We start from the raw sequence: 26,213 nt of genomic DNA, 5'->3' as shown, positions 1-26,213 counted from the left end.
CTGAGCCTGGCTTGAGTGTGCAGACTTTTTAAAAGGAAGGAGAGGGGCGCCTGGGTGGTGCAGTCGGTTAAGCGTCCAACTTCAGCCAGGTCACGATCTCGCGGTCCGTGAGTTCGAGCCCCGCGTCGGGCTCTGGGCTGATGGCTCAGAACCTGGAGCCTGTTTCAGATTCTGTGTCTCCCTCTCTCTCTCTCTGCCCCTCCCCCATTCATGCTCTGTCTCTCTCTGTCCCAAAAATAAATAAACGTTGAAAAAAATTTTTAAAAAAAATAAAAGGAAGGAGAGCGGGGCGCCTGGGTGGCTCAGTCGGTGGAGCGTCCGACTTCGGCTCAGGTCACGATCTCACGGTCCGCGGGTTCGAGCCCCGCGTCGGGCTCCGTGCTGACAGCTCGGAGCCCGGAGCCCGCTTCGGATTCTGTGTCTCCCTCTCTCTCTCTGCCCCTCCCCTGCTCATGCTCTGTCTCTCTCTGTCTCAAAAATAAATAAAAACATTTGAAAAAAATGTTTAAAGGAAGGAGAGAAAGAGCACTGGGCCTACGCAAGTTCAAGTCTCTGTCCCAGAGAAATCCTAACAGCCAGCCCCAAGGCTGCATTGCGATTCAGCCAGAGAACACCCGAGGAGGCCCTGGGTGAACTCTGAAGGTGACATCAAAAGGCAGTGGGTATTTTTGGGTGAGGTCAGGCAGCTTTAGGAGGGCTCTGGAAATAATACATGACGTACTAAAAGCCGGGAGTGGCTGAAATACGAGCCTCCGGGCTGAGCATCACCGAAACACAGCGAACTTAAGTTTTCATTTTATTTCATTCTACGTCATTTCATTCTAAATAGCCACACGTGGCTAATGGCCACTGTACAGGACAGTGCAGGTCTAAGCCACCTCCACTACCGGAGAAGCTAGTCTGTGCCCCTGGGCTTGGGAGTGGGGATCTTCCAGCAGAGAGAAATCACCTTCGTGCCCACCCCTGCTGCCTCCCCGGCTCAGGCAAGCAGAGTGACTGGGAGCCCCAAGGGAGGGAAAAGGCCAGTGCCTTTGGGTGTACAGGTCTTCCTAGGCTGGGCTGGAGACAATCACCCACCCCCTGCCCTGCACTTGGCTGGTGCCTATGCCGTACCCCATGCTGTGTTGAACGCTTGAGACCCCTTGAGCACAAGTGTATGTCTCATCACGACCGTTTTATAGATGAGGAAACTGAGGTTCAGAAGGAACCTCCCCCCAAGTCACCTGGTCAGCAAGGCTGAGCTGCAATCTGCCTGCGAAGCCTCGCAGGGGAAAGTACCTCCCGGGCCAGGGAAGCGGAGGACGTGGCAGGAAATGAGGCTGATGGTACCCGCTCTGCAGTGACCCAGAGGACAGCCTCTCCCAGCTTCTGCCCGGCCAGAATTCTCCGTGGGAGCAAACCCTCCCTTGGGGCCTCCCCAACGCTTCAAGATAACCAAAGAGCCATAAAAGTCAACGAGAAGCCAACTGTCTCACGCTTATCTGAGCTTCCGGCACTTTCGACGCCTCTTATCTTGCACCTGAGAAACAGGCCATCCGCTAACAGGACTCCAGTCTCACGAGGTGAGCCCGCTGCCACCAGAATGCAGGGGGAAGGAGCCCGGTTAGCGGACAGGAGCGGAGAACAAGGGGCTCGATGGAAACGAGGGGGCAGGAGACAGAAGAAAGGACGCCTCCTTGGTCCCCCAACGCCGGTGTGCACTCTCCACCGGACTTAGGCCACCACGCAGCTCCAAGCAGCCTCTGTGCCCATCTCCTCGCTATCCAGGGAAAAGCCGGAGATGAGAGGGAAGTGAGTGCCCTGGGACAGCAGGGACCTGCTCTGTCCTGGCCGCCCCATTCCGTCAGCCCCAGCACACAGGGGGCACGATCGATGCCGACGGGTGCCCTCCCCGGCCTGTTTTCGATCAAAGCTCCACTCCAGACGATGTCAGTGGCCTCACCCCTGCAGCTGCTGGTCTAGCCCCCCATTTCTCAGTGAATCTCCAGGCACAGCTGATTCCACAGGGTCCCTTCCCCAGGGGCTACGCGGTGTGGAACACCACCCAAACCCTAACGGCCCGAGGATTCCCGCAGGCTGGGTTTGCGCCCTGTGCACACACACATACACCCCACGTGCACACACGGGGCATTCCAGGGCCTTTTCCAGGGCAAAGTATGAAAAACGCAAAGGTGGAAAGAATCCCCCCATGGGGAATAGAAAGGACCAGAATACCGACTGCCTTATCGGGCCTTGACAAGAGGGCTTGCCCGGGACGGTCCTACTCAGGGCATCACCCCTCCAGAAAGTCACCACTGCCACCATCCCTACATCCAAGAGACACAAAAGAATGACAAAAACATTAAGCCCAGATTAACCCTGCTACCAGATTTCTCTTCAGCACTGGCCACTTTCCAGTTTATATAACACATTAAAGCTCGAAGGGCCTTAAAGATCATCTGGTCAGATGACTCACAGCAGTGGCCCTCGCGATTGCCCGGGAAGCCCCCAGCAGGTACCGGCCAGGGCCCCGGCCCAGCAGTCCTGAGCTGGTGGTCCAGAGGAGGCCAGGCATTGGCGTTTCTAAACTGTCCGCTGCTTCCCCTGGGCAGCCAGGGTCGGGAACCGGGCTCACGGGCTTCTCGGCGTGTCCTGGGCGGCCAGGACAGTCGACATGTCCCACAGCTACTGTGGAATGGGCCGAATAACGGTTTCTGCCTCCTGTAGCAAGGATTAACGAGACAACCTATCTGCGAGATGGGGCCACGATACCTCCCCGGCAGGGTTCTGGTAAGGAGTAATCAAAGCGAGCACTTAAAACACTTAGCAGGGGGGGCTGGCGCTTGATAAATCCTGCCAGTGTGCCACCTCCCTTCCCCACGTTCCCCTCCGTCCCTCCTCCAGTTACAGGGTCCTGGGCTGTGGGTCCCAGAGCAATGCCACCAACCTGCAGGCACGTGCCTCTTTGCAGCCACAGCCGGGCCGTCCCTCTCCTACAGAAGGGATCGGGGACCCAGTCTGTCTGTCCTCTGCCACCCCCTGAGAGGTGAGAAGACGCCAGGGGGAAGTCTGGGGGGAAAGAGAACCCCTGACTTGCTATCCATAGCACAGCTCTCACTGGGGACAGAGTGCCAAGGCCCCCAGGGACACCCTCCACAGCCACGGATGCTGACACGGCCCCCCCCCCTTACGTTCTGTGCCGCACGCACCCCTCTGACATCTGGAGGGCCCTGGGCTCGGGGGTCAGATCACGGCAGGCACTGTACCCCCCAGCAATAACTTATCAAGAGCCATGTGGGGTGCTGAACAAGAATACAGGCTCTCACAGGAAAACGCTCACAATATGCAATTAGGACAAAGAATGAGCCACGAAACAGCATGTGCAATAAAACCACAGTTCTATAAAAAAAAAAAAATATTATGAATACTTGCATATCTGCGTAGCAAAGAAGCTGGACAGAAACACACGGTGGTGGAATTAAAGCTCGCTTTAGTCTGTCATTTTCTGTACTTTCTAATTTTTCTACAGTAAACATGTATGCCTATTATAAGAAAGCAAAAGGAAGGAGACGCATCTCTGGAAATGCTAAGCAGCCCACTGGCCAGCACGGGTCCCTCATGCCCTGGGGTCAGCCCCAGACAGACCATCACCCTGTGGGGACAGTGACAAAGAGCCGGCTTGCTGGCCTGGCTGAGCATCCGATCCCTGCATCTCATTTCATCCCCGCCCCCACCACACACACACACACACACACACACACACACACACACACACACGGCTCCAGCAGCCAGTCTATCTTCCCACTTTACAGACAGGAAGCGGAGGCTTAAGCAGATAAGGCAACCCACGGGTCCTGGGTCACGGAGCTCATGCGTAGGGCGGGCAGGATCCAAACCGGATCCGGGTGGGAGACCTCGGCAGGTTAAACCCCGGTTCTGGAAGCTGACTGGCCTCAGCCCCGGCTCTGCCTCATCTCAGCTCTGGGCTGACATTAGGCTGACGCCATGTCCCCTCGGCATCTGGTTCCACATCCGTAAGATGGGGATTATAACAGTGCCCGCCTCCGAGGGGGTCATGAGGATTAATGAGATAAGGCAGGTAAAACTCTTAAAACAGAGCCTGGCATGTGAAAATAATACAGCCTGGCACAGAATGTCAGCGCCCCCTCCCCCCGAGGGCAGGGACTGTCGGCCTGGGTCACTGCAGCGCCGGGCACATCACAGGCATGCCACAAAGACGTGCGAGCTGGAGGCATGGGGGTGAGGGGCAGGGGGCGCCCAGCCAGCCCGCCAGCCAGCAGAATACCGGCCACCTGCACCCCAGCACTGTCCTGCGCAGGCGGGGAGGGCTGCGGGGTGCGGGGGGCGGGGGTGGAAGCAAACAGAGCCCTGCCCTCCGGCTTGGAGCTCAGGGGCCAGCACCACCCCGGGGCCAGGAAGTGCACCCCTCTGGGTCTGCACAATGGGATCCATAATGATTCCCTTTTTCCAGGTGTGTTAGTCTCCTTATTGCTGCGGGACAAATGATCACAAACCTGGTCAACTTAAAACAACAGACGCATTATCTTACAGTTGTAGGTCAAACCTCTAACATGAGCCTCACTAAAGATAAAAAGCAAGGTGTTAGCAGGACTGTGCCCTCCTGGAGGCCCCGGGGGGGGGGGGGGGGGGGGGATCCGTTCCCTCGGCTTCTCCAGGCCTCTGGAAGCACAATCTGTATCCCTTGGCCCGAGGACCCTCCTCCATGTTCCACGCCAACAGCGTGGCATATTTTCTTTAAAAAATTTTTTTAATGTTTATTTATTTTTGAGAGAGAGAGAGAGACAGAGAGACAGAGCATGAGCAGGGGACGGGCAGAGAGAGAGGGAAACACAGAATCCGAAGCAGGCTCCAGGCTCCGAGCAGTCAGCACAGAGCCCGACGCGGGGCTTGAACTCACGAGCCATGAGATCATGACCTGAGCCGAAGTTGGACACTTAACCGACTGAGCCACCCGGGCGCCCCCAACATGGCATCTTTCAGTCTCTCTCTGACTGGGGTCCCTCCTGCCTCTCTCATAAGGACCCTTGTGGCTCCACAGGGCCCACCTGGATAATCCAGGAGGACCTGCCCCCTCTCAGATCCTTAACTTACACCTGCCAAGTCCCTCTGTCATAGACAGTAACATGCTCACGGGTGCTGGGGATTAGGACATGGCACTCTTCGTGGGGGGGGGGGGAGGGGGCATTATTCTGCCCGCCACAGCTAGGAGATGCGTGGAACGGACCACATAAAGTCCGTGCACGCGGAAACTATTGGGGTTGCACCTTCTCTACGCCAAGCACCAGGGATGAGAGAGGAAGAAGGCAGCGTCCTGTGGCTGCAGGGATCCAGGGATGGGCTTCACCAGATTCCCGAAAGGGGTACTCAGTGCAATGAATGCGGGTGCGTGGGGACCTTTCTTCAGGAGAGACCGTGTGGCTCTTATGCTGGGTACTTTTGTGCCAGGATCCAAAGGCTATGGCTCCGGATGTGGAAACCCCTCGTAACCAGAGGTGGGGAGGAGGAAAAACAAAAACAAAAAAAATACAGCTTTTCCACTTCGGGACTGGCAAGGAGCCAGAGAGAGGTCTCTAATGGAAAAGGGGCCTGGTCCCCATAACCCTGTCACGAGGACATCTTCCTCTGAGGGGCAGTGACCTCTGCCAGGGCTCAGATTTCACACAGAGCCCTCGGAAGAGGACGCGGGAGGCTGAGAATGCCCCAGATTTGTAGAAACAGTGAGTTTGAGGGCAAGCCTGGAGCATAAACAACCCCAGACTAGGGCTGCAGCCAGTCTATAAAGCCTTGAGTGATAAGCCGGTGACTGACTTCCGCCAGGGAGAAACTCCTCCGGGGCTGGGGGCACTCCAGCTTTGTCCAGCCGTCCCTCCCAAGACCCCCGTACTCCCCACATCCATGAGCCTCAGAAGCCACAGGCCGCCGCCAGGCCCTCCAGTGCCCTGGTTCCATCCATTCTGTTCAAATGCCGCTTCCCTGTGCCCGGCTGGATGCTCCCAGCACCGGAGGTGTCCAGGGAGGACGGGGCTCCCTGGCACCTCCGGGAATCCAGCTGCCCAACTGCTTCCCTGGCGTCCAGGCCCAGGTGAGAGCCTCTGACCAGTCCATCTCGTCTGGGTACCCAGGAAGGGGCAGGACAGGTGCGTCCAGGGAGCCAGTAAGCATCCCTGCAGCCCGGACAGGAGCCAAAAGCCTGACCCAGCAGGAAATACTAAGGCTGCAGGGGGCCCTGTTGGGATGGCAGCAAAACCGGGCAGGAAAAGCAAACAACCCCAGAGGGGGCCGGTGCCCTCAGAGGTAAGAGGCCCGGGCCTGAGTCCAGGGAAAACACAGGAAGCCAGCGACCCACACGCCCTTGTTTCTAGCAGGCACTGGTGCTCCGGGCTGCTTCGTCAGAGCAGAGCTCTGGGGCGAGAGCTCGGGGTGCTTGAGTGCATGGGCCTCAAAGTCCACCAGGAAAGGCCAATCCCACGGGCTCCAACAACAGACAGCTAAGCCGCTTCAACTCTAGCCTCCGTTCCTCATCTAAAAAGTGGGCAAGATCAATCATCCCATCTCCCACGGCTGCGGTGCTGGGAGAGATCAGTTGCAAGATGAAGTCAGCTCGCGGTGTTAGCTCACCACCACCACCAGCATCAGTGGGACCAACCACCCAGCCACGGAGAGCCTGCCTCCTACCGGCCTCCGTCAGGGCCAGAGTCGAAGCCCGGGCTCCAAATACCCATTCTCGTCTTCATGGAGACACGGAAGGTTGCCTTTCAGACCCCACTGGTCCTTCTGTCCTCCCGCGCCCACCATTCACTCCACACGATGCCTTCAGGACTCCCCTAGGCCGGGCAGTGTGCTAAGCCAAGAGGACCCAACAGCAAATACAATGCGTCCCACCCCCACCCAAACCACCAGCGCCCAAGGGAGCCAACGTGCAGGCAGGAAGACATGCCTCCACACCCTTCTACCAGAGGGGAGGGGGCCGCTGGTACTCTGCTCCCCTTTACAGGAAGGGACCTCAGCCAGAATCACGTACAGGCAGTGCCGAGGCCACCCTGCTTGGCCCCCCAAGAGCCGACCGCTCGCAAACTGCTCTCTAAGAACTCAGAGGCAAAGTTAAATCCCCTAGCAGGCAAAATCCTCACCCCAATTAAATACACGCACAATCGGCTCATCCATATGTAACTGGCCACAACCCCCACCATGACCCAAAGCCTGAGGTTCTGGGTCTGCACCTGGAGTCCCCAGCGCATCCCTGGAGGACAGCCTGGGGCCAATGCCCAGCCTCTGGTTGGAGAGGCCCAAGGTCCTAGTCTCCGGGCTGAATGAACACGTACCATCTCCGCGTGACCCTGGCCGCCTAACTTCCCTGAGCCTCAGTTTCCCCACCTGTGCCATAGGTAAGGACAGGGTCTACTTCCTGCAGATGGGAGGCATCAGCGGGAGTGGGCACTTAGCTCAGGGTGCCTGGTACACAGTAAGCACGATCATTATCACTGCCGTTAACTTTGCCGCTGTCATCGTGGTTGTTTTCCAGCAATAGATATGTCTCGTGCCACAAGCAGAAGCGTCACCAACGCCGAGCACTTCGAAGGTGGCTCTTGACCAGCAGCAAGGACGGACGAGACCCCGGTTGTTCTCACTCCTTGTTGGGCAGGGTGACCTGACCCTCAAATCACCCCAGGGGCCTCGGCACCGTGCACCCAGAAACACCAGCAGCTCTGTTTACCCCGTAGACGCCTGGCTGCCCCCCTCTGGCCGAGCCGGTGAAGGGACCAGGAAGTCCACAGGCCTCAAAGTCAGACACGGACCCAGTGCCCCCGCCAGGGTACCCGGACTGCCAGTCAGCCTCAGCCAGCCTCGCCACCGCCCACCCCGCAAGTACGATTCCCCTCCCCGCGCAGACTGGGAGAGCTGGGGTAGCTGGTTGCTGAGAGCCCAGTCAAACCCAGGTCGGTCTGACTCCCAGGGTACGGAGCCCAGCCGGCTCCCTCGACAACCAAATCTCAACCAGGACCCAGAATAACAACAGCAAACACATCCGGGGCGGCCGGCGCATGCCAGCCAGACTGAGCACGGGATCAAGGTTACATGCGCCTCGTGCAAGTCCTGCAAGAGAGTAGATTTATGATCCCCGTCTTACCCCTGGGAAGTGAGGCTCGGGACAGGAAGTCAGTTGCACAATGACGCACAGCTAAGCGCAGAGCAGGACTCGAGGCCAGCTCCGCGTGGCTCAGGGCCCAGGCTGCCGGGTGATTCAGGCCCCGGACACCAGCCCTCACTTTACCCACCTCGCTCCTGCCTGGCAGCTGGCCGGCGGGGACGAGGACTGGCCCGCTTCCCTCCCCCGCTGGGGACGAGGGCCCGGATGGGAGTGCGGTGGCTCTGAGGCTGCAGCAACTCCGGGACCTGGGCGGTGACCCCAACTCTTGTCAGAAGCCTCCCGAGGCCAGGTAGGCAGAGGGACCATTTCCAGACCCGCAGGCAGGGGCCGTGGAGGAAATGCAAGGAGGACTGGTGAAAATGTCCTCCGCTCGGCCATCTGCTTTTTCAAAGCAGCCTCTGCTGAGAGACTACCGTTAGGAAAGTCTAAAAACAAACAAAAAAAAAGGACAGCAAACTTTTTTTCCTCTTTCCCTTAGATAGAAAGGAGGACAGTGATCTGAGCGGATTCTTCTCCCAGACGACTCCAAAGTAGAAAATCACCCCCCAGGCAAGGAGCTGGAAGTGAAGTAAACAGAGACCCGGAAGGAAGGGGTGCCACTGGGAGCAGACAGAGAGCACTGGACGAGGAGTCCGAGGCTGCCGGAGTCTCACCGCATGACCTTGGACAAGTCCTGCCCCCCAATCTCTCCATCCGGGAAACTAAGGGCAGGAAGAGAGGCCCCTGAGGACTCCGGCCAGGACCGAGGCTCTGCAGAGGGCTTTGCCCAGTCAGGGAACTCAAAAGTGACATTTATTCAAGCCAAGTGTTGGCAAGACTCACCGGGCAACCCAGGCCCAGCCCAAGAGGCTGAGGCACTGAGCGCACAGTCTCCATCCCTCGGGTCCCATCACTGGGAACACCCAGACAGGAGGCGGAGTAGAAGCAAACACAAGGTGCATATTTAGTGCGTCCTTCCACCAGCCTCTCCTATTCCACAATGCTCCTAGATGGGTATTAGTTCCGCCTTACAGATGGGGAAAGTGGGGCTCAGAGAGGTTCAGGGGCGCCCAAAACCACCCATTTGGAGAAGAGCTGAGTGGGGATTTGAACCTTCGAGAGCTCACGCCCTGGCGCCACCAGGAGATGGTGTTCAAGGGGGCTAGGGCTGCTCCAGGGCGAGTCCCAGGACAGGTAAGGGTGCTGCAGAGGGGCGGGCGGCGGGTCAAGGCCGAGGCTGGGCCCCTGTGCCTGAAACACTCTCTGAGCTACCTGCCCAGTGGGGCTGATGGAAACAACATGCTAATTAATGGCAGCAGCTCTCAGGCCCCTGGTTCCCCGCCTCGGCACGGCGCCAGCACTGGCCAGACATCCAATCCGGCCTCCAGGACCCACAGAGAGAAGGCGGGCAGGGACAGTCCCGAGTGGGCAGCGGGGTTCTCCTGGAGGGTGGTCTGAGTGAAGCAAGAGCACCAGACCTTGAGGGTAGCGGTGCACTAGCTCATGGCCGGCTCCCCTTCCCACCCCCCTGCCTCGGCCAGTAGCTTCCTCCAGTAAACTCTCTTCCCCGACCCTCCCCTCTCCCTGAGCTCTCCTCCTGGGCCCCCTCCCATCGGTGTCCCCAGTTCCCTGTGCATCCTTCTCTGGGCCGCTCTCCTGTGTCTGCATCCCCAACTAGACTGCCTTTCTGGCCAGCTTCCTTCCTGGCCCACCCTGGAGGGCTCTAACCCCTGGGAGAGCAGAACTCCCCGCGCGTGGGTGCAGGGCTGCTGATTCAGTTCAGATCCCCCGCCAGGGAGGAGAGGCCGGCCATACCTCTGGCCCAGCAGAAACCCTCCCAGGGCCCACCCACTCCAGATGGCAAATGCAGGGACATTTGCACTTGAATCCAGGGCTGCCTTGGCTCCCGGGGCCCAAGGCAGCAAAATGCATCTCTGAGACAGCCAGCCTGGAGACACCTGCCTGAGCCTCAGTCCCCCTGGCTCCCCGCACCAGGAAGACAAAAGGAGACTCAAATACCCCTCCCCCCAACCAGGGTGGCCAGGATTTAAAGCCCCGGCCCCAGGCCCTCAATCCACCACTCAGAATTCCTTTAGAGGAGTGCTCTCTAAGGTCCCCGAAGCCAGGCAGCAAGCAGCAGTGAGCCAAACCCTGAGAACCCGCTGCTTGTAAGACTCCCAAGCCCCAAATGTGAAGCCCGCCCCAGAGTTGGCTGGGGAGGCCACAGAGGGGATGGCTGACGGATCTTGAATGCGTCCCTGCTTAGCCAAAGACCCATCCAAGCCCTCCTGGGCACAGCGCCACCCTCTCTCACACTCCTGCCTGGTGTCTCTTCCTCCAACCGCCAAAGCAAAGGAACAAGGCTCACTTACTGTGTCTGGGGTGGTGAGGCTACCGGGTCTGGGTCTGGGTCTGGGTCTGGGTCTGGGTCTGGGTCTGGGGGAAGAGAGCAGAGGAGAGCCCGTCAGGCCCGAGGCTGGTCTCTACCGACTGGGCCCATCCCCGCCCCCTTTCCCGGGTGCCTGCTGGGCTCCTGCCTCCCCGCCCCCAGCCACTGCACCGGCTGTCATTAAGCTCCCCAACCTGTCCTACCTGCACCACCCCCACTCCCACCCCCATGGCCCACATCCCAACTCTGACCAGAACCAGCCGCCCTACCTGCACTGGGCCTGCCCCCCCCACCACCACCACCCCCAGCTCCTCAAGGAGCCTCTTGTCCCCAAGCCTGCAGGAGGTTCCTGCTAGTCCGGTCCCCAGTCTCTCCCAGATGACACAATACGAGAGCCCAGAAGCTGCCATTTAACATCAGGCTTATCAGGGCACTCCCACCCCTAGAGCCACCCGCCGGGACTTCTGGGAGCCTCCTTCTCTGGTTGGTGTGATTCCCTGGGAGCAGCTGCTGAGGAAGAGGGGCTCGGGAGACACAGCCCTGGGCACCCGCTGTGTCCAAAGCACAACCCCGGGGCCAAGACCACTTTCATTATGATGTGTCAAAGTGCACCAGATGCTGCAGGAATGCCTGGAATGTCCAGTCCCCAAGGGAAGCGGTGGAATGCAACTTCTTCTCAATGGTTTTTCCCTTCCTGCTTCTGGGGACCGTGGTGGGGCCTGGGAGGCATCACTGGGAGCCTGGATCTTCCACTGGCTCTCTGTAGCCCCAGCGGACCGGAAATGGGAGGCCCCAAGGCTCCCCCAAAACACCTTACCAGCGATGGGGGCGGAGTCCCAGTGGATCAGTGGGGCATCGATGTCCTTCTCGGGAGCAATGCCCGGGACGGCCAGGCCAGTGCTGGTGTCCTCGTCATCGTCACTGTCGTCAAACTCGAAAGCCTCTCCGGGGTCGTCCTCCGCCTCAGGGGAGGGGCCAGGGCCTCCAGGAACCAGCTGATCTTCTGGAAGGGAGGAGGAGTCAGCGGCCACAGGGCCTGGGGTTTGGGCAAGGGGGGTAACTGCAGCGGGTGAGCAGCTGGGGTCTGAGCGAGGGCAGTTCCCAGAGACTAGAGTAAACCCCTGCCCGGGGCCAGCCGGCCCTCCTGTGCTCCAGAAGTGACCTGTGGTTCGGTGAGGGCTCGAAGCAGGTGGGCAGCGGACAGAGGGGAGGGAGAAAGCCTTCACAGAGAACGCGAGCACATCCACACTCGGACGCACGTCTTTCGTGCCCTTGTTCCCTATTTCCCCATTTTGTAAGCAAGGGGGGCCTTTTAAATGCATCTGCTCGCGTGCGGCTGGGTACGCACCTTCGTGCGTATCTCCATGTGTGTACCCATGTGCTTTTCATACGTGTGAGTGAGCACACACACGCTTGGCCTGCACACCGCAGCGGCATAAAACACGGCCGGCCGCCTGCAAGTGTTTGGAGCCATGCCCCCTGCCATCCATCAAAGCTCCACCGAAGCAGAGCCCTGCCCCACCACACCCCCCCCCTCGACTCAGCCCTGTTTTCTCCATTCCTGTATGACCTGCAGTGATGTGACTTGTGCTCGGTTGTATTCCCAGACGGACCTCAGATCCCTGAGAGCCCCTTTTACCGTCCCCTTGAAGGGGACAGGGCCTGGCCTGGCCTGGGGTAGAAACCCAGAAACTTCTGTTAAACAAGAAAAGGAACGGATCGTCTCTCCCAAAGAGCTGACCAGGCGCTCACCTCTCCACCTACATCACCGAGCTGAGGTTCTCAGTCTTCCTCCGAGGGCTCCCTTCCTAGAACCTGGGGCTGGACAGCGCCTCAGGCTTTCAACTTCACCCTCCCCTCCGGCCTCTTGCAAACCCGCTCCAAAACCAAAGGGTAGTGTGGCCTGGTGTTAAAAGTCTGCAAAGCTGACCACCCCTCCTCCGGCCGCCCTAAGCAGTCCCGCTGTATGCAGCTCACACCGTATGATTTAGAGCATGACCTTCGGTCCTGCCTGGGACCCCAACGTGCTGTGTGCTTCCGAGCAAGCCACTTCACCTCTCGGAGCCCTGACGCCTCCCTCTGTAAACTGGGGAATAAAAACACCCCATGAGACCGAGAACGTGAACTGAGAAGCAGGTCCAGGTCTGTCAGCCTCACTGCTACTGACTTTGGGGTCGCAGGGTCCTTGTGGTGGGGGCGCTGGAGGAGGACGTACGGCCACAGCCCCGGCCTCCACCAATTAGAAGCAAGTACTGCCCTCCGGCTGTGACAGCCAGAAACGTCTGCAGACATTGCCCAACGTCTCCTGGGGAACAAAATCACCCCAGGTTGAGAACAGACAGGGTAGATGGAGCACCCGGGCACCTGTTGTAGGTACGGCCCCTCCCAGTCTGAGATCCTTGAAGACAGGATCGCCTGGTCTGTGGACTCGGCCCCAGCAGGTGCTCGGGGCAGGGAGGGATGAGTAAGAAGGCAGCGAGGTGCATGGAGCAGAGAGACAGCTGGATGGAACAGCAGAGAGACAGCTGGATGGAACAGCAGACAGACTGATGGGCATATCCAGTTCCAGCAGTCTGTTGGACCAGAAAACTCCAATCCTTCCCCCCGCGACCTGGGAGTTTGCAGAGCAGAACATTCCAGGTGCAAATGTACCAAATCCAAGAAGTCCCCACGTCAGCTGCACGCCAGCTCATCCTCCCTCCCCCACCCCCAGCCGGAGACCACTGAGGCGGGGGCCCACCTCTCCTCCTGGGAGCTTAGGGGGCCCCTTGGGCCAAAGTCAGCAGGATGGACCCTTCCAGGCCATGGTGTGGCCAGGGGCACAAGCCGCTCCCCCAGGTCAGGGAACCAAACCCTGGTGGCGAGCCCGAAAATGCCCGTTCTGTCTTAGTTCCCATCCTACGTGCTCCACTGAGCCCTGCTGCCCCCTTGGATGCTGGGTGGGCCCTGAGATGATGAACTGACACGAGAAATCCCGGGCTGAGTCAGAAGCCAGGTTAGTAGCTTTCATGTTCTGGCTCTCAACCCACTGGTGAGTCACAAAATCAATTAGGGGATTCCCCGGGCAGCCTTTTGTTTCATTTTTGAAATGCTTATTTGAGATATTTTTAAATATTTTAGGTTTATAAAGTCACACTTGGGATTACTCTCGATATTGCTTTTGACAGTTCTCTTCCAGGGTATATATACACACACACACACGTACAGGTGGTCTAGAACCTTCTACCGCTCTCCCCTCGCTCGCCCCACACAGCCACACTGGTCTTGCTATACCGTGAACGTGCCAGATGTGCTCCTGCCTCAGGACCTTTGCACTTTCAGTCCTGGGGTCCGGAATGTTCTTCCCCAGGCATCTTCTCCTGCTCTCACCTCCTTCAGGTGTTTACTACAGGTCACCTGCAGGTGAGGCTGCTGTGAGCGAAACTGCCCACAGAGACACCCTGGGACTCCTCATTTCACTCGCCTGCTTTACTTTGCCCTACGGCCCTCGTCAGCAACGAGGTTTGACGCTTTTATTTTACTGGGTCCTCACTAGAACGTACGTGAGCTCATGAGGAATTCTGGTCTGTTTTGTCCACTGTCACATATATCCCCAGCATCTGGTACAGTGCCAGCACACAGTAGGTGCACAACAAGCATCTGTTGAACACACACGCACACACATACGTGCACACACACACACTCCTGTTGCCATGTCTATGGGTCGTGGTATTAAAAGTTTAAAAACACCACAGGGCGCCTGGGTGGCTCCGTCGGTTGAGCGTCCGACTTCGGTTCAGGTCATGATCTCGCGGTTCGTGGGTTCGAGCCCCGCGTCGGGCTCTGTGCGGACAGCTCGGAGCCTGGAGCCTGTTTCGGATTCTATGTCTCCCTCTCTCTCCGCCCCTCCCTGGCTTACACACACACACACACACACACACACACACTCTCTCTCTCTCTCTCTCTCTCTCTCTCTCTCTCTCTCTCTCGGTGCCCTTGGCCCCTGCCCACTTGAATCTGCCTGAGAGGCGGCAGGGATACTGTGTGCATGACCAGTGTCACAGGGTAACTAGGGTGTCACAGCCAGACCACTGGGCTCCAACCCCAGCTCTCCTAGATGCTGCCTGAGCATCAGGTCATTTTATCCCCACAGGCAGCGGCTTCCTGACCCATAAGGAGGACAGTGACAGTGAGTACCTCACAGGCGAGCAGAGGGGGCGGGGTGAGGACGGGAGGGCGGAATGAACTGATGCATATAAAGCACCCGGTGTGAGGTACGTGCTCACTGACATTAGCTATTCTGATAATAATGGTCCCACTCATTGTCCTGTGTCATTGCATCCTTACCATTATCTTCATTGTTGTTATTATTATTATTATTCAGTCAGAGCCCAGCCCCAGGCCCTCGGGGAGATGGGCAGGCCTTCCCAATCACAGGCCTGGCCCGCTGAGCCACCGGCCCACAGGCTGTGTGCAGGGACATCCGTCAATACAGTCACGCCTGCATCCCGAGGACTGTTCCCAGCAGCCCCTGGGCCAGTAAGACGGGACCCCTCACGTCAAGGAGCTCACTGCAGGTGAGGCGGGCGGCAAATATGGCAAGAGATGGCCATAGCACACAAGGGACTGAGCCAGTGCCCAGCGACAGCAAAGGGGGGCTCAGGCTGGCCGGGGCTGCCCCTTCACAGGGCCTTGCAGGACGAGTGAAGGTCCGACAGGCTCGTATCGAGCTGGTGCTCCAGAGGCTGCGGCCACGGCCGGAGTGGGGAACGAACGGCCCATGAGCCAGTGGGGGTGCAGACGCGAGCGAGGAGGAGGGCAGCGACGGGACACTGCAGAGGTGTTTCGGGGGATTTGAGTTTCATTTAGTAAGACAACAGCAAGTTCTCAGAGAATCCGCAAGTGGCAAAGAGCCTGTCTCCACCAGGTGGCACTGGCCCGAGTTTCAGATGCAGCCAGAACAAGGAAATGCCTGTCAAATGTTTGCTGAATGGGACCGAATCGGTTTAATCGCAAAATCGTTGTGTTCTTCATTGTTGCCGGACAGGAGAAAGGGTGCAAAATGCCCACGGCAGCAGGAGGCAGGGCAGGGGGCATCCTGGGATCAAAGCCACAGTCGGGCATCAGAAGATGCCCTGGTCCCCACAGCCCTGTCCCCATGCTCCTGAGACCCAAGGCAACCAGACGTGGCTCCTTATCAGAAGGAAAAATCAGAAGGCCCCTCCCTGGATAATGAGAGCTGAACTGAGCCCTTCCCACCCGTCCCGACAGGTGGCAGGACCAGAACCGGCCACATATGCCTTTGATGTTCCTGGACGCACTCCCGTCCTGGGGAGAGCCAACCCCGGCAAGGCCGGGGGAGGCAGGACGCCTGAGCAGCCACCCTGCACCGTGAAGGTGGGTTCACTGTGCTGGTCCCCACCCTTCGGAGAAGAAGACGAGGGCTCAGGGAGGAAGGGACCTCTCCTTGGTCTCGGCCCGGGGTTCAGAGCCCGGCACACTTGGCCTTGTCCCGCAACACCCCATGGTGATAATAGCTTCTATTCATTGAGCGATTGATCACCACACACCCGGGCTTTACATATATTTAAACCTTGCAACAGCACAGGAGAGGGTGTCATTACCAACCCCATGTTTCCGGCTGATGAAACAGCCACGGAATCACCAAGTCGTTCAGCCAAGCCCACGGTGTCAGTGGCAGGGCTGGGCTGGTGAAAAAAAGCCCTCAGGCGGGACCTCTCTGCTATCTGCGTCCCCCAAAGGAGGATAAACAGACAGGAATCTGGGCCCAGTGGGAGAAGGGTGTCCAGCTCCTCCAGGATTCTGGATTCTGCCTACGGTGTCCGAGGCCCCACTGCCAGGCTTTGCCAGATAAACCACAGGACATCAAACTGAATCTCAGATTAACAACAAATAATTTGTTAGCATAAGCATGGATTTTTCTTCTTCTTCTTTTCGATAACTCTGGTGACCCTGCCGCTGCTAGACGACCTGACCTCGAGACCTTGGCAGATGGAGGCGGGCGGCCCCAATGCCTTCCCCTCCAACCTGGGGTCGCTGCCCTCAACTCATAAGCCTCACTCCCCTCCGCCCCCCCAAGCACACGACACGGCTGCGGTCACGTCTAAGGGTTGTGGCCTTCAAAGTTTAAAGTCTCCGGGGCATCTTAGGTAAAGACTCAAGCCTCGTCTGGAGCCTACTCTGTGTGACAAGGAAATTATGATTTCCCTGTTGCAGGCGAGGAAACTGAGGCACAGGGGTGAAGTCACTTGCCCAAGAGCTCACAGCCAACCACCAGCAGGGCAGGCTTCCGCCCAGGGCCGGTGGCCCTCGGCCAGCCCCGGGGCCCGTTCAGAGGGGGGTCGGGCGGAAAGCCTGGGGTAACTTACCTATGGCAGCCTGTGGAGGAGGGTTGGAGGAAGCCATCAGACAGGGTCCAGCTCAAACCAGCACCGTCCCAGCCGCTCGCCTGTGGGGGAAAAAAAAGGCCAGAAATCTAATTAGCTGGCGTTTAAGGGCAAAGTTTCGTCAACAGAAAGGGGTCACTGGCTCACGGCCAGGTGCTCCAGCCCGCCAGCTCTCCGGCTCCTTCCCCAGCGGCTCCGGGAGCACAGGACAGCCCCAGAAAGGGCCCAGCCCCCACCCACCATAAATCATTAACCCAGAACACCAGCAGCTGCAGAGCCGTAACCCCATCTTCCCAGAAAACCCTGGCCACCCCAGACCAGAGACCCGGGGCAGCCCAGTGGGTCCGGCTAGACAACCCCTCTCATTCCTTCTGGCTTGCAGGCAAACTCCAGCCCCAGAGGCCAGGATCACACTCAGGCCCCTGTGTTCCAGAAGCTGGATCATGCCTGCACGGTCATGGATGTGACTGGACACTTCCTCCTCCCGCTGCCCACTGACCACAGCTCCCTGGAGGCCGGCCCCTCGCACCAGCCCCGCCTGCAGCCCCACTGAAGGCCGTTCACTCTTTCTTTGTCTCTCCCCGTCCTGCCCCACAGGGTTGGCCAGCTGGCGAGGGGCCACTGGCCTTGGCACATGGGCGTAAGGGAAGTAAAAGGCTGCAGAGAGGCAGATGGCCAGAGACAGGGGTAGAATCCCAAATGCTTGGAGCCGGGAGCGCAACCTCAAAGTGGGGGCTCTGCTGGGCTTCCCGGGCCCTGCAGCCAACCTTGCAGAAGTCCTGCGGTGAGAGAAAGAGCTCTCCCCACTCCCCACCGGCACTCCCCCGATTCTGAGCTAAGGGCTGTCCTTCTAGACCTTTCTGTAGAGGACAGAATCAGTCCTGGAGGGAAAGCACCAGCCCTCCAACCCAATCAGCCCCTGCCACAAACTGGCTGTGTGCCTGTTTTTTTCCTCTCCAGTCCTAAAGCCTTTATTTTCATTAACTGACTTCCTAAATAAATATAGGACACATGTAAATAGCAATTAATTGATAACAGCAAACATTCCCATGGTGCCTGCTACGTCTCAGATGCTATTCTAAGCACTTTACAAATATTAACATCTGTTAACCCAAACTATGAGAAAACGAAGCCCAGAGTGGTTAAGAAAGTTGCCCAGCATCACACATGTACTAAGCGCCGGAGCCGGGGTTTGAACCCAGGCCATAGACCGCACCCCCCCCCCCCGCCGACCCGGTCCACACTCATTAAGTAGCCACCACACTCTAGTGCCTCTCGAAACCCAAGCAGTATAAAGGCTGCACAGCAAAAACTAAGTCTCCCTTCCCCCATCCACCCCGCCCCCCCCAAAGTGACCGCTGTCACGAGGTCCTTAGGAGTCCCTCTAAATGTCCCATGTGTGTGCCAGCTTATACCTGTCCTGTATACGCATCTTGTTTCACACGGGAGGGAGCACGCCACACCCACTGTGCTGTACCCACCTTTTTTTTAAAGCTTAAGAAGCTTGGGGGCACCTGGGTGGCTCAGTCGGTTAAGCATCCGACTTCAGCTCAGGCCATGATCTCACGGTTCGTGGGTTCAAGCCCCGCGTCGGGCTCTGTGTGGATGGCTCGGAGCCTGGAGCCTGCTTCCCATTCTGTGTCTCCCTCTCTCTCTGCCCCTCCCCTGCTCGTCCTCTGTCTCTCTCCCTCTCTCTCTCTCTCTCTCTCAAAAATAAACATTAAAAAAAATTTTTTTTAATAAGTAAAAATAAATATAAAAAAGCTTAAGAAGCTTGGTAACCATTTCAGAACGGTACAGACATCAGTCTCCCTCTGCTTAATGGCCACAGAGTTTGGGGATTTTTTTTTTTTTTTTTTTTTTTTTTTTTTGGATAGATCATAATTGATGGGATCTCTATCGTTGGACACTGAGGTGTTCCCGGGGTTTGGGCATTATGAACAACACAGCCTCCATATGTAGGGGCTTGTGGAAATGGACGTGAACCCACAGGGCACCTGCCAGGTCGAGAAGAACGGCAGTTTCCATCTCGGTTGAACGCAAACTGCTCTCCACAAAGCGGGTAGCTGTGCCTTCTAACCACGCGCTCAAGACTGTCCGGACTAAAATTTTATCTTCAGCAAAGGGTTTGGGGAAAGGACCTCAAATGTCTGCAAATTCTCTTGCGAGTCAAGAGATCAAACAACAGCCAGAGAACCTTCCTCGTGCAGGTCCGTCCTTCCGGAGCAGGGAGACTGACGCCCGTTTCACAGGAGGACAAAGGGAGGCTCTAACCCAGGCTCTCGTGCAAACTGCTGCTTAAATATGATTTTTTGATGTCGCAGAAACCCAGGGTCATTTCCCTCCAGGCCAGAAAGCCCACTGTCCGCCCTTTGCCCTCACCCTCAGGGTTGATTCACACCCTGCCCTCCTCCCTGAGCCCAAGGCTTTCCCCAGGAAGGGAGGGAGACACCAGCATTTATGGAGCCTGAAGCTTCATCTGCATGATTGTGTTTACAGATGAGGAAACCAAGGCACAGAGAAGTGGGGATCTGCCTGAGGTCACAGAGGCAAGGGAACGGGTGACAACACTAGGGTTCAGTGGGGGCCTTGGCCCCTAGCCGTCCTCTCCCTCCTCGAACCACAACCCCTCCCTGGACTTCGAGCCTGGAATCTGGGGGGGGGGGGGTCTGCTATAGGTTAATCTGACGGGGGGGGTGCCTGCTATAGGCTAATCTGGGGGAGCGCCTGCTATAGTCTAATTTGGGGGGCACCTGCTACAGGCTAATCTGGGGGGGCACCTGCTACAGGCTAATCTGGGGGGATCACTTGCTATAAACTAATATGGGGGCACCTGCTACAGGATAATCTGGGGGGGCACCTGCTCCAGGATAATCTGGGGGGGCACCTGCTACAGGATAATCTGGGGGGCACTTGCTATAAACTAATCTGGGGGGCACCTGCTACAGGCTAATCTGGGGGGGCACCTGCTACAGGCTAATCTGGGGGGGCACCTGCTACAGGCTAATCTGGGGGGGCACCTGCTACAGGCTAATCTGGGGGGGCACCTGCTACAGGCTAATCTGGGGGGGCACCTGCTACAGGCTAATCTGGGGGATCACTTGCTATAAACTAATCTGTGGGGCACCTGCTACAGGCTAATCTGGGGGGGGCATCTGCTACAGGCTAATCTGGGGGGGCATCTGCTACAGGCTAATCTGGGGGATCACTTGCTATAAACTAATCTGTGGGGCACCTGCTACAGGATAATCTGGGGGGGGGCATCTGCTACAGGCTAATCTGGGGGGGCATCTGCTACAGGCTAATCTGGGGGGGCATCTGCTACAGACTAATCTGGGGGGGCACCTGCTACAGGATAATCTGGGGGGCATCTGCTACAGGATAATCTGGGGGGGCACCTGCTACAGGATAATCTGGGGGGCACTTGCTATAAATTAATCTGGGGGGGGCACCTGCTACAGGCTAATCTGGGGGGATCACTTGCTATAAACCAATCTGGGGGCACCTGCTACAGGATAATCTGGGGGGGCATCTGCTACAGGCTAATCTGGGGGGGCATCTGCTACAGGATAATCTGGGGGGGCATTTGCTACAGGCTAATCTGGGGGGGCATCTGCTACAGGCTAATCTGGGGGGGCACCTGCTACAGGCTAATCTGGGGGTGGGGCACCTGCTACAGGCAAGGACCCGGACCCGCGGCCCCACGCACACCCATAGCCTGTGGCCGTTGGCACACATGCGCCCCTTGTCTCAGAAGCGTGCATGTGAAGGAGCAGCCATTGCCACCACTAGAGACCCTCATGGAACAACAGTTAGGAAGAAGTTCAGGCTACCTGACAGGGTCCTGCCTCTCAGTAGCCATGACACGTTGGACGAGTTCCTTAGCCCCCATCTCAGGGCCTCATTTACTCACCTGCAAAATGGGGACTAAAAAATAGCCAGCTCACCAGGTTATTAAAAGACAGTTAAGAGTAAATTCGAGGGCACCTGGGTGGCTCAGTGGGTTAAGTGTCCGACTCTTGATCTCGGCTCAGGTCATGATCTCAGGGCTCGTGAGTTCAAGTCCCACATTGGGCTCTGCGTTGATGGTATAGAGCCTGCCCGGGATTCTGTCTCTCCTTCTCTCTGCCCCTCACCTGCTTACCTGCTTGAGCTCTCGCTCTCTCTCTTTCAAAATAAATAAATCAACTTTAAAAAAGAAAGAGTAACTTCATGTAAAGCTCTTGGAAGGGTCCCCCGGGGACACTGGTAGATGGCTCTCATTAACACACATAACAGGCTGTGGTGAGCACAGCTCTACTTTGGGAGCTGGGGACCCAGGCCAGAGTCTCATCTCCACTGGCAGATGAGCTGAGCCTCAGTATCCTTATCTGTAAAATGGGGTCCCACTGCCTGCCCCATGGGACTCCCAGCAGCATACACGAGGTCAACCACAAAACCCTGGGAGGCTCAGTCGACACCAAGATGCCCGTCCTTGAAGCTGTCACCACCAAAAAGGGAGATAGCAAACGGGACCCTGTGTCTGGATTCTATACCCCCGGAGTGTCAGGGCCCCTGGGGGAGGCCCACAGAAGGACTTCACACTAGGGGAGTCTGGGGCAACTGGATCCACCTGCAGGCTGGGCTCGGGTCCCTCCTAAGCCTCTCGGAGCCTTGGGCTGCCCTTCTTTTTTTTTTTTTTTTTTTTAATTTTTATGTTTATTTATTCTTGAGAGAGACAGAGACAGAGTGTGAGTGAGGGAGGGGCAGAGGGAGAGGGAGACACAGAATCTGAAGTAGGCTCCAGGCTCTGAGCTGTCAACACAGAGCTGGACATGGGGCTCGAACTCACGAACCGTGAGATCATGACCTGAGCCGAAGTCAGATGCTTAACCGACTGAGCCACCCAGGCGTCCCGGGCTGCCCTTCTATAAAGTGGGCAAGACCGCCCCTATCCAGACTATCTCCCGGGCTCCTACGAGCAAGGAGCCAGGCTGTGGGAATGAACTTGCTAAGCAAACAGGTCGAGTGACTTGGCTATTTCCTTTTCTTCTTCTTTTTTTTTCTTTTAAGTCTTCCTTGAGCTATGCGTGGTCTGGGAGCTCTCAAGCGGGGGGGGGGGGGGGGGGGGGGGGGAGCCTGAGCCAGAAGAAATATGTCGTGATGACCCCGACACGAGTCTCTCTCTGAAAAGGGCTCCAGAACCTTCTTGCTATGACAGTCTCTGGCAAAAGGGGCAGTCCAGCTGGTGGAAGAGAGCCATCGGGGAACCGCAAGCGGCCCAGCAGAGTAGAGGACTGGGCCTGAAAAGTGCACGGAGGAAAAGGCCCACGAGGAAACCCAGGCAGGTAGTTAGGATGTTTTCGGTTCGGGTGAGCGTTAAAATAAGGAAAAACAAAAATGAACACTCCCGTTTCTAAAAAAAAAAAAAAAGAAGATCAAGGCAAAAAAAATATCCTAGCAGGTCAGAACCAGAACCAGAAAGCACGGACACTGACCACGACCTTGCTCTGGCTTTTCAGATGTGGAAACCGCGTCACGGAGGGAAGGGGCCCTGTGCGGCTGCACGCCTGTGCCGCAGGGACAGAGACACAAGGCCCACGGTTAAAAGGGTGAGATCCGGTGTCAGCTCTGAGTTCCAGTCCCCCGGCTCTGCTGCTTCCCCGCAGCGCAGCTGACGCCTTCCTCACGAGGACCTGCCACGTACGGGTCCCGCATCAGTGAGACGAGACGCACAGAGCAAGCTCTCTGGAAACGCCGGTAGCTGCTATCCCTGTCGCGTTCGCTGTGCTGAGCTCGGCAGGTGGGTCCTAGACTTCTTCCTCTTCGGGGCGGGGCGGGGGGGTCATCTCTTTGGAAACACCTGTCAAGACTGGACAGGCGGGCAGGCCCCCTCAACAGTGCCGTTTCCCCGCTACAGGGTGCAGAATGGCTAGCCGGGGGCTGTGCGACAGAGAGAAGGGCCGAGGAGGAAGCCCCAGCTCCTGGGCGGCAGGGGGACCCCAGCAGGGTGAGCCCATGACGGGGACCACCCAAAAGCAGCCACCATGAGCACCTCCCTCCACCGGCAGCCGCCCTGCTCACCAGAGCAGGTACCTTCCGGGTCTCATTTAATCAAAGAGCTTATCACTTCCTCCTTCCCTCTAGAGTTCAAGGTCCATCCAGCCCTGAGGCCCGGTAGGAGACCATCCTCCAGCCTGCACCCGCCTCCCCCTCATTAGCTCGTGAGGCTCACCCCAGTCGGAGCCACCTCCCACCCCCAATCCCTGAGCGGCCCCATCCCTCTTTCCTACAGGAGGCCTGGAGAAGACCCCTGGAGGGGCTCCGCAAAGTCAGGGAGGCTGCACAGGCTGGGCCAGGCGTTTGAGGACAGGGGAGGCTGGCCTCTGGGGAGAGAGGCCAGAGGACAGGGGAGGGGAGAGTGGGCAGGGGGTCCAGACAGGCAGGGAGTCAGTCCCAGAAGCTGGGGAAGCAGCAGATGCTGGCATAGCCGAGTCCGGCGGCCTTGCTCCACGACGGGGGCCCGCCGCCCAGTTTTGCTTGGAGGGAAACAAGAAAAAGGTTCTAGCCCCCCCAGCCATCTCAAACCTGGTCTCGGAGGCACCTGTGTCTGTCTCCTGGAAGCCAGGAGAAACGTGTGGCACAGGCCAGCAAGGCCAGGAGTTTGGGCCGGGCAGGACCAGGGCTTCTCCACGCAACTGCACCCTTCCAGAGGTTTCTGTGACTTTTGGCCTTTTGTCAGACATACACTTGGCTGACCTGCCCCCAACCCTTGGCTGCCACAGTGACCAATTCCACAACACATAGCCTCAGGCTTTTCCTTTCGCCTCCAGAATGAAGTCCAGGACCCAATCGAGGCCCTCAGGGACCCGCCCCTCGCCTTTCTCCATTGACCTCTCTCGGGCCTCAGCAGCTCCCATGCTCAGCCCTCATAAGGGTCGTCAGGCCCCTGCCCCTCCCAACCTGGTTTATATTTCTGGGCCTTTTGCTCAGGCTGTTTATGCCCTCCAGCTAGAACGCCCTCTCACAGCCAGCAAGCAAACTCCTACTTAACCTTCAAAACCCACTGATTTCATGACACGGTTCCCAAGGCTGGTTGTGAAACTTAAAAAAAAAAAAACATGTGTCCCAAGTCCATGATTCTGACAGCTCAGGGATGCAGCCAAGGAAAGTCTAGTCTATTTTCAAAAGGCACAAGTGATTCTGGGACACACACACACACACACACACACACACACACACACACACACACCCTGTTATAACTGTCTCCCTCAGTGGACTGTGACTTCTTGTCATCTCAGTGTCTGGAACACTAGACAACAGCCGCTCAACTGCACCAAATTAAGCCCAGGGGTTGTGAACCCGAGAGCCTGAGAACCTTTACCTGCCTGGGATCTACTCACTGTTGAACCCGTACGGCCGGTGTGTCCCTGGGCCTGGGGCAGCTGTGGGTGTTGGGCTTCCTGCCGGATGGAAAGAAGGGCATGACCCAGGGGGGAACCTCAGACCCCTCGGGTATCCTCGGCCCTGTCCGGAAAGACCGGAGCCGGGAGGGAGAGGTGGGGATGCCAGCTGGGCAGTGGGGGGGACCCGCAGCTACTGCGTGCGGGGAAGCAGGGCGCCCACAGCTCTGCCCTCAGAGCAAGCAGCCACCTGCTGGGGGCTCTGGAGGGAGACATCATCTCCCAGAAAGCCTGGAGAGACACGGCGCCTCGTCCAAGAAGATGCCGGAGGAGCTATAGCAAGGGGCACACGTCCAGAACTCAGAGCCCCGGAAAGAGACCTACAGGAAGGAAGGACTCAGATGCTAACGCTGCTTCTCTCTGGCCGCCAGACCTCAGGAGGTTAATCCTCTGGTGCCTCCTGCCCTTGACTCTCAGACGCAGGTGTAAACGAAATGGCACCTGATCATGCCGGTGGGTTCGTAACGCGTGCTAGTTCCCTGCCTGGAGTCCCTGCTGCTCTCTGGGGACGGACAGCCGTCCCAAGGACAGACAGCCATCCCACTCTGCAGACTGCTCAACGAAGCTCAGACCGACTGCCCAACAGACTCCTGGCCCCGTCCTTTTTTATTCTTAAATTCTTTTTAATCTGTATTTATTTTTGAGAGACAGAGAAAGACAGAGGAGGAGCAGGGGAGGGGCAAAGAGAAGGAGACACGGACTCTGATGCGGGCTCCAGGCTCTGAGCTGTCAGCACAGAGCCCGACGCGGGGCGCGAACTCACGAGCAGTGAGACCATGACCTGAGCCGAGGTCAGTCATTTAACAGACTGAGCCACCCAGGCGTCCCTGACCCTGTCCTTTGTGACCCTCATCACTCTTGAGATCACAGAATGACAGCTGACACGGCTGTGCACCAAGCTGCACGCTGGACACTTGAGTTAATTTCATTCCCCTGACAGACGAGGCCGATGAGGCTGAGGGATGTGTCCCAGGCCACGCAATCCTGAGCAGGGAGTCCCCGGGCTGTGAGCGGGGAGAGCCAGGGCAGGCCCCTCAGGCTGGTTCTAAGCAAAATCCCCAGCAAGAAGCAGGAGGCCGATAACAAGTGAGGGCACTGGTGGGGGGGGGCGCTTCCCTGCCCCTCACAAGCCTCCAAATGCCATTGGGACAAGGAGGCCGGCTCTCTCACCCACTAGGTGCCAGGCCACTCAATGGGCTTCCCTCGAGGGATGGGGGAGGAAGGCTCTGAGAGGAGCTCCCTCCAGGCTGCGGGCAGGAGCGAGGCTTGGTCAATGGCTGAAGCCTCATACAATGGAGGCTCTGTCCCTGCCCAGAGTAGGCACCCCCAGCCCCCAGCCTTCCTCCCCCGGGGACTTCCTAGGCAGGTCCCTGGTCAATGATCCCCAGGCAGGACAGGTGGGGAGGAGCCCCCAGGAGGAGGCCCCTGGGCAGAAGAGCCCATCCACTCAGCACCCCTCGGGGCAGGCGTTGTGGGGGGGGGGGGGTGAGAGCCAAACCAGCCGGGAGCAGCTAGTGGATCGTGTATATAAACAGGGCTGCCCCAGGCTGGTCCCTGGTGCCCCCCCTCCTCTCTCAGCCCCTAGCGCATTAACTCCTCTGTCTGCAGGAATCCAGCCCAGGCAAGAGGCTCCAGGCTGAAGGACCCGGGGAAAAGCCTCCTACTATGGGCTGAACCGTCCTGCCCTCATCTCCTGTCCTCATCCCTGGAGGGTCCAGGCCCTTGGCCACGTCCTGGGTGGGCCCACAGTCTGGAGGCGGGACAGGGGCAGCGTTGACTTTTTGCCTCCCCTTCACCCTTCTGAGCCTCAGTTTCCCCGGAAGCACCACCCCACCCCCACCCCCCCG

General features: G+C 58.0%; 1 protein-coding gene and 1 long non-coding RNA gene across 10 annotated transcripts in view; both read right to left on the bottom strand.

Moving 5' to 3' along the window:
• ARHGEF10L (Rho guanine nucleotide exchange factor 10 like) overlaps positions 1–26,213 on the bottom strand; it is a 160,412-nt gene that overhangs the window by 90,652 nt on the left and 43,547 nt on the right. For 5 of the 9 annotated variants that reach the window (XM_086715822.1, XM_086715821.1, XM_086715825.1 and 2 more), the window contains exons 2-4: positions 16,907–16,986; positions 11,356–11,541; positions 10,522–10,585 (exon numbers count right to left, since the gene is read on the bottom strand). In XM_086715822.1, the coding sequence (XP_086571948.1) occupies positions 10,522–10,585; positions 11,356–11,541; positions 16,907–16,943 (287 nt within the window). In that variant the 5' untranslated portion in view covers positions 16,944–16,986. Of the gene's footprint in view, positions 1–10,521; positions 10,586–11,355; positions 11,542–16,906; positions 16,987–26,213 lie in introns of those variants that run through there. The other 4 variants (XM_086715823.1, XM_086715824.1, XM_086715828.1 and 1 more) reach the window with 4 other exon arrangements.
• On the bottom strand, positions 20,367–25,840 carry LOC147577805 (uncharacterized). The gene is made up of 3 exons (XR_015254503.1): positions 21,810–25,840; positions 20,565–21,568; positions 20,367–20,429 (listed from the first exon to the last, which is right to left on the bottom strand). It is a non-coding gene; the product is annotated as an uncharacterized LOC147577805 (long non-coding RNA).

This window comes from Puma concolor, chromosome C1 (genome assembly GCF_028749965.1).
Source record: "Puma concolor isolate L17-30 chromosome C1, mPumCon1.1.hap2, whole genome shotgun sequence".
NCBI classification, from domain to species: Eukaryota; Metazoa; Chordata; class Mammalia; order Carnivora; family Felidae; genus Puma; species Puma concolor.
The sequence above is the reverse complement of the archived record's forward strand: the minus strand, read 5'-3'. Positions and strand labels throughout refer to the sequence as shown.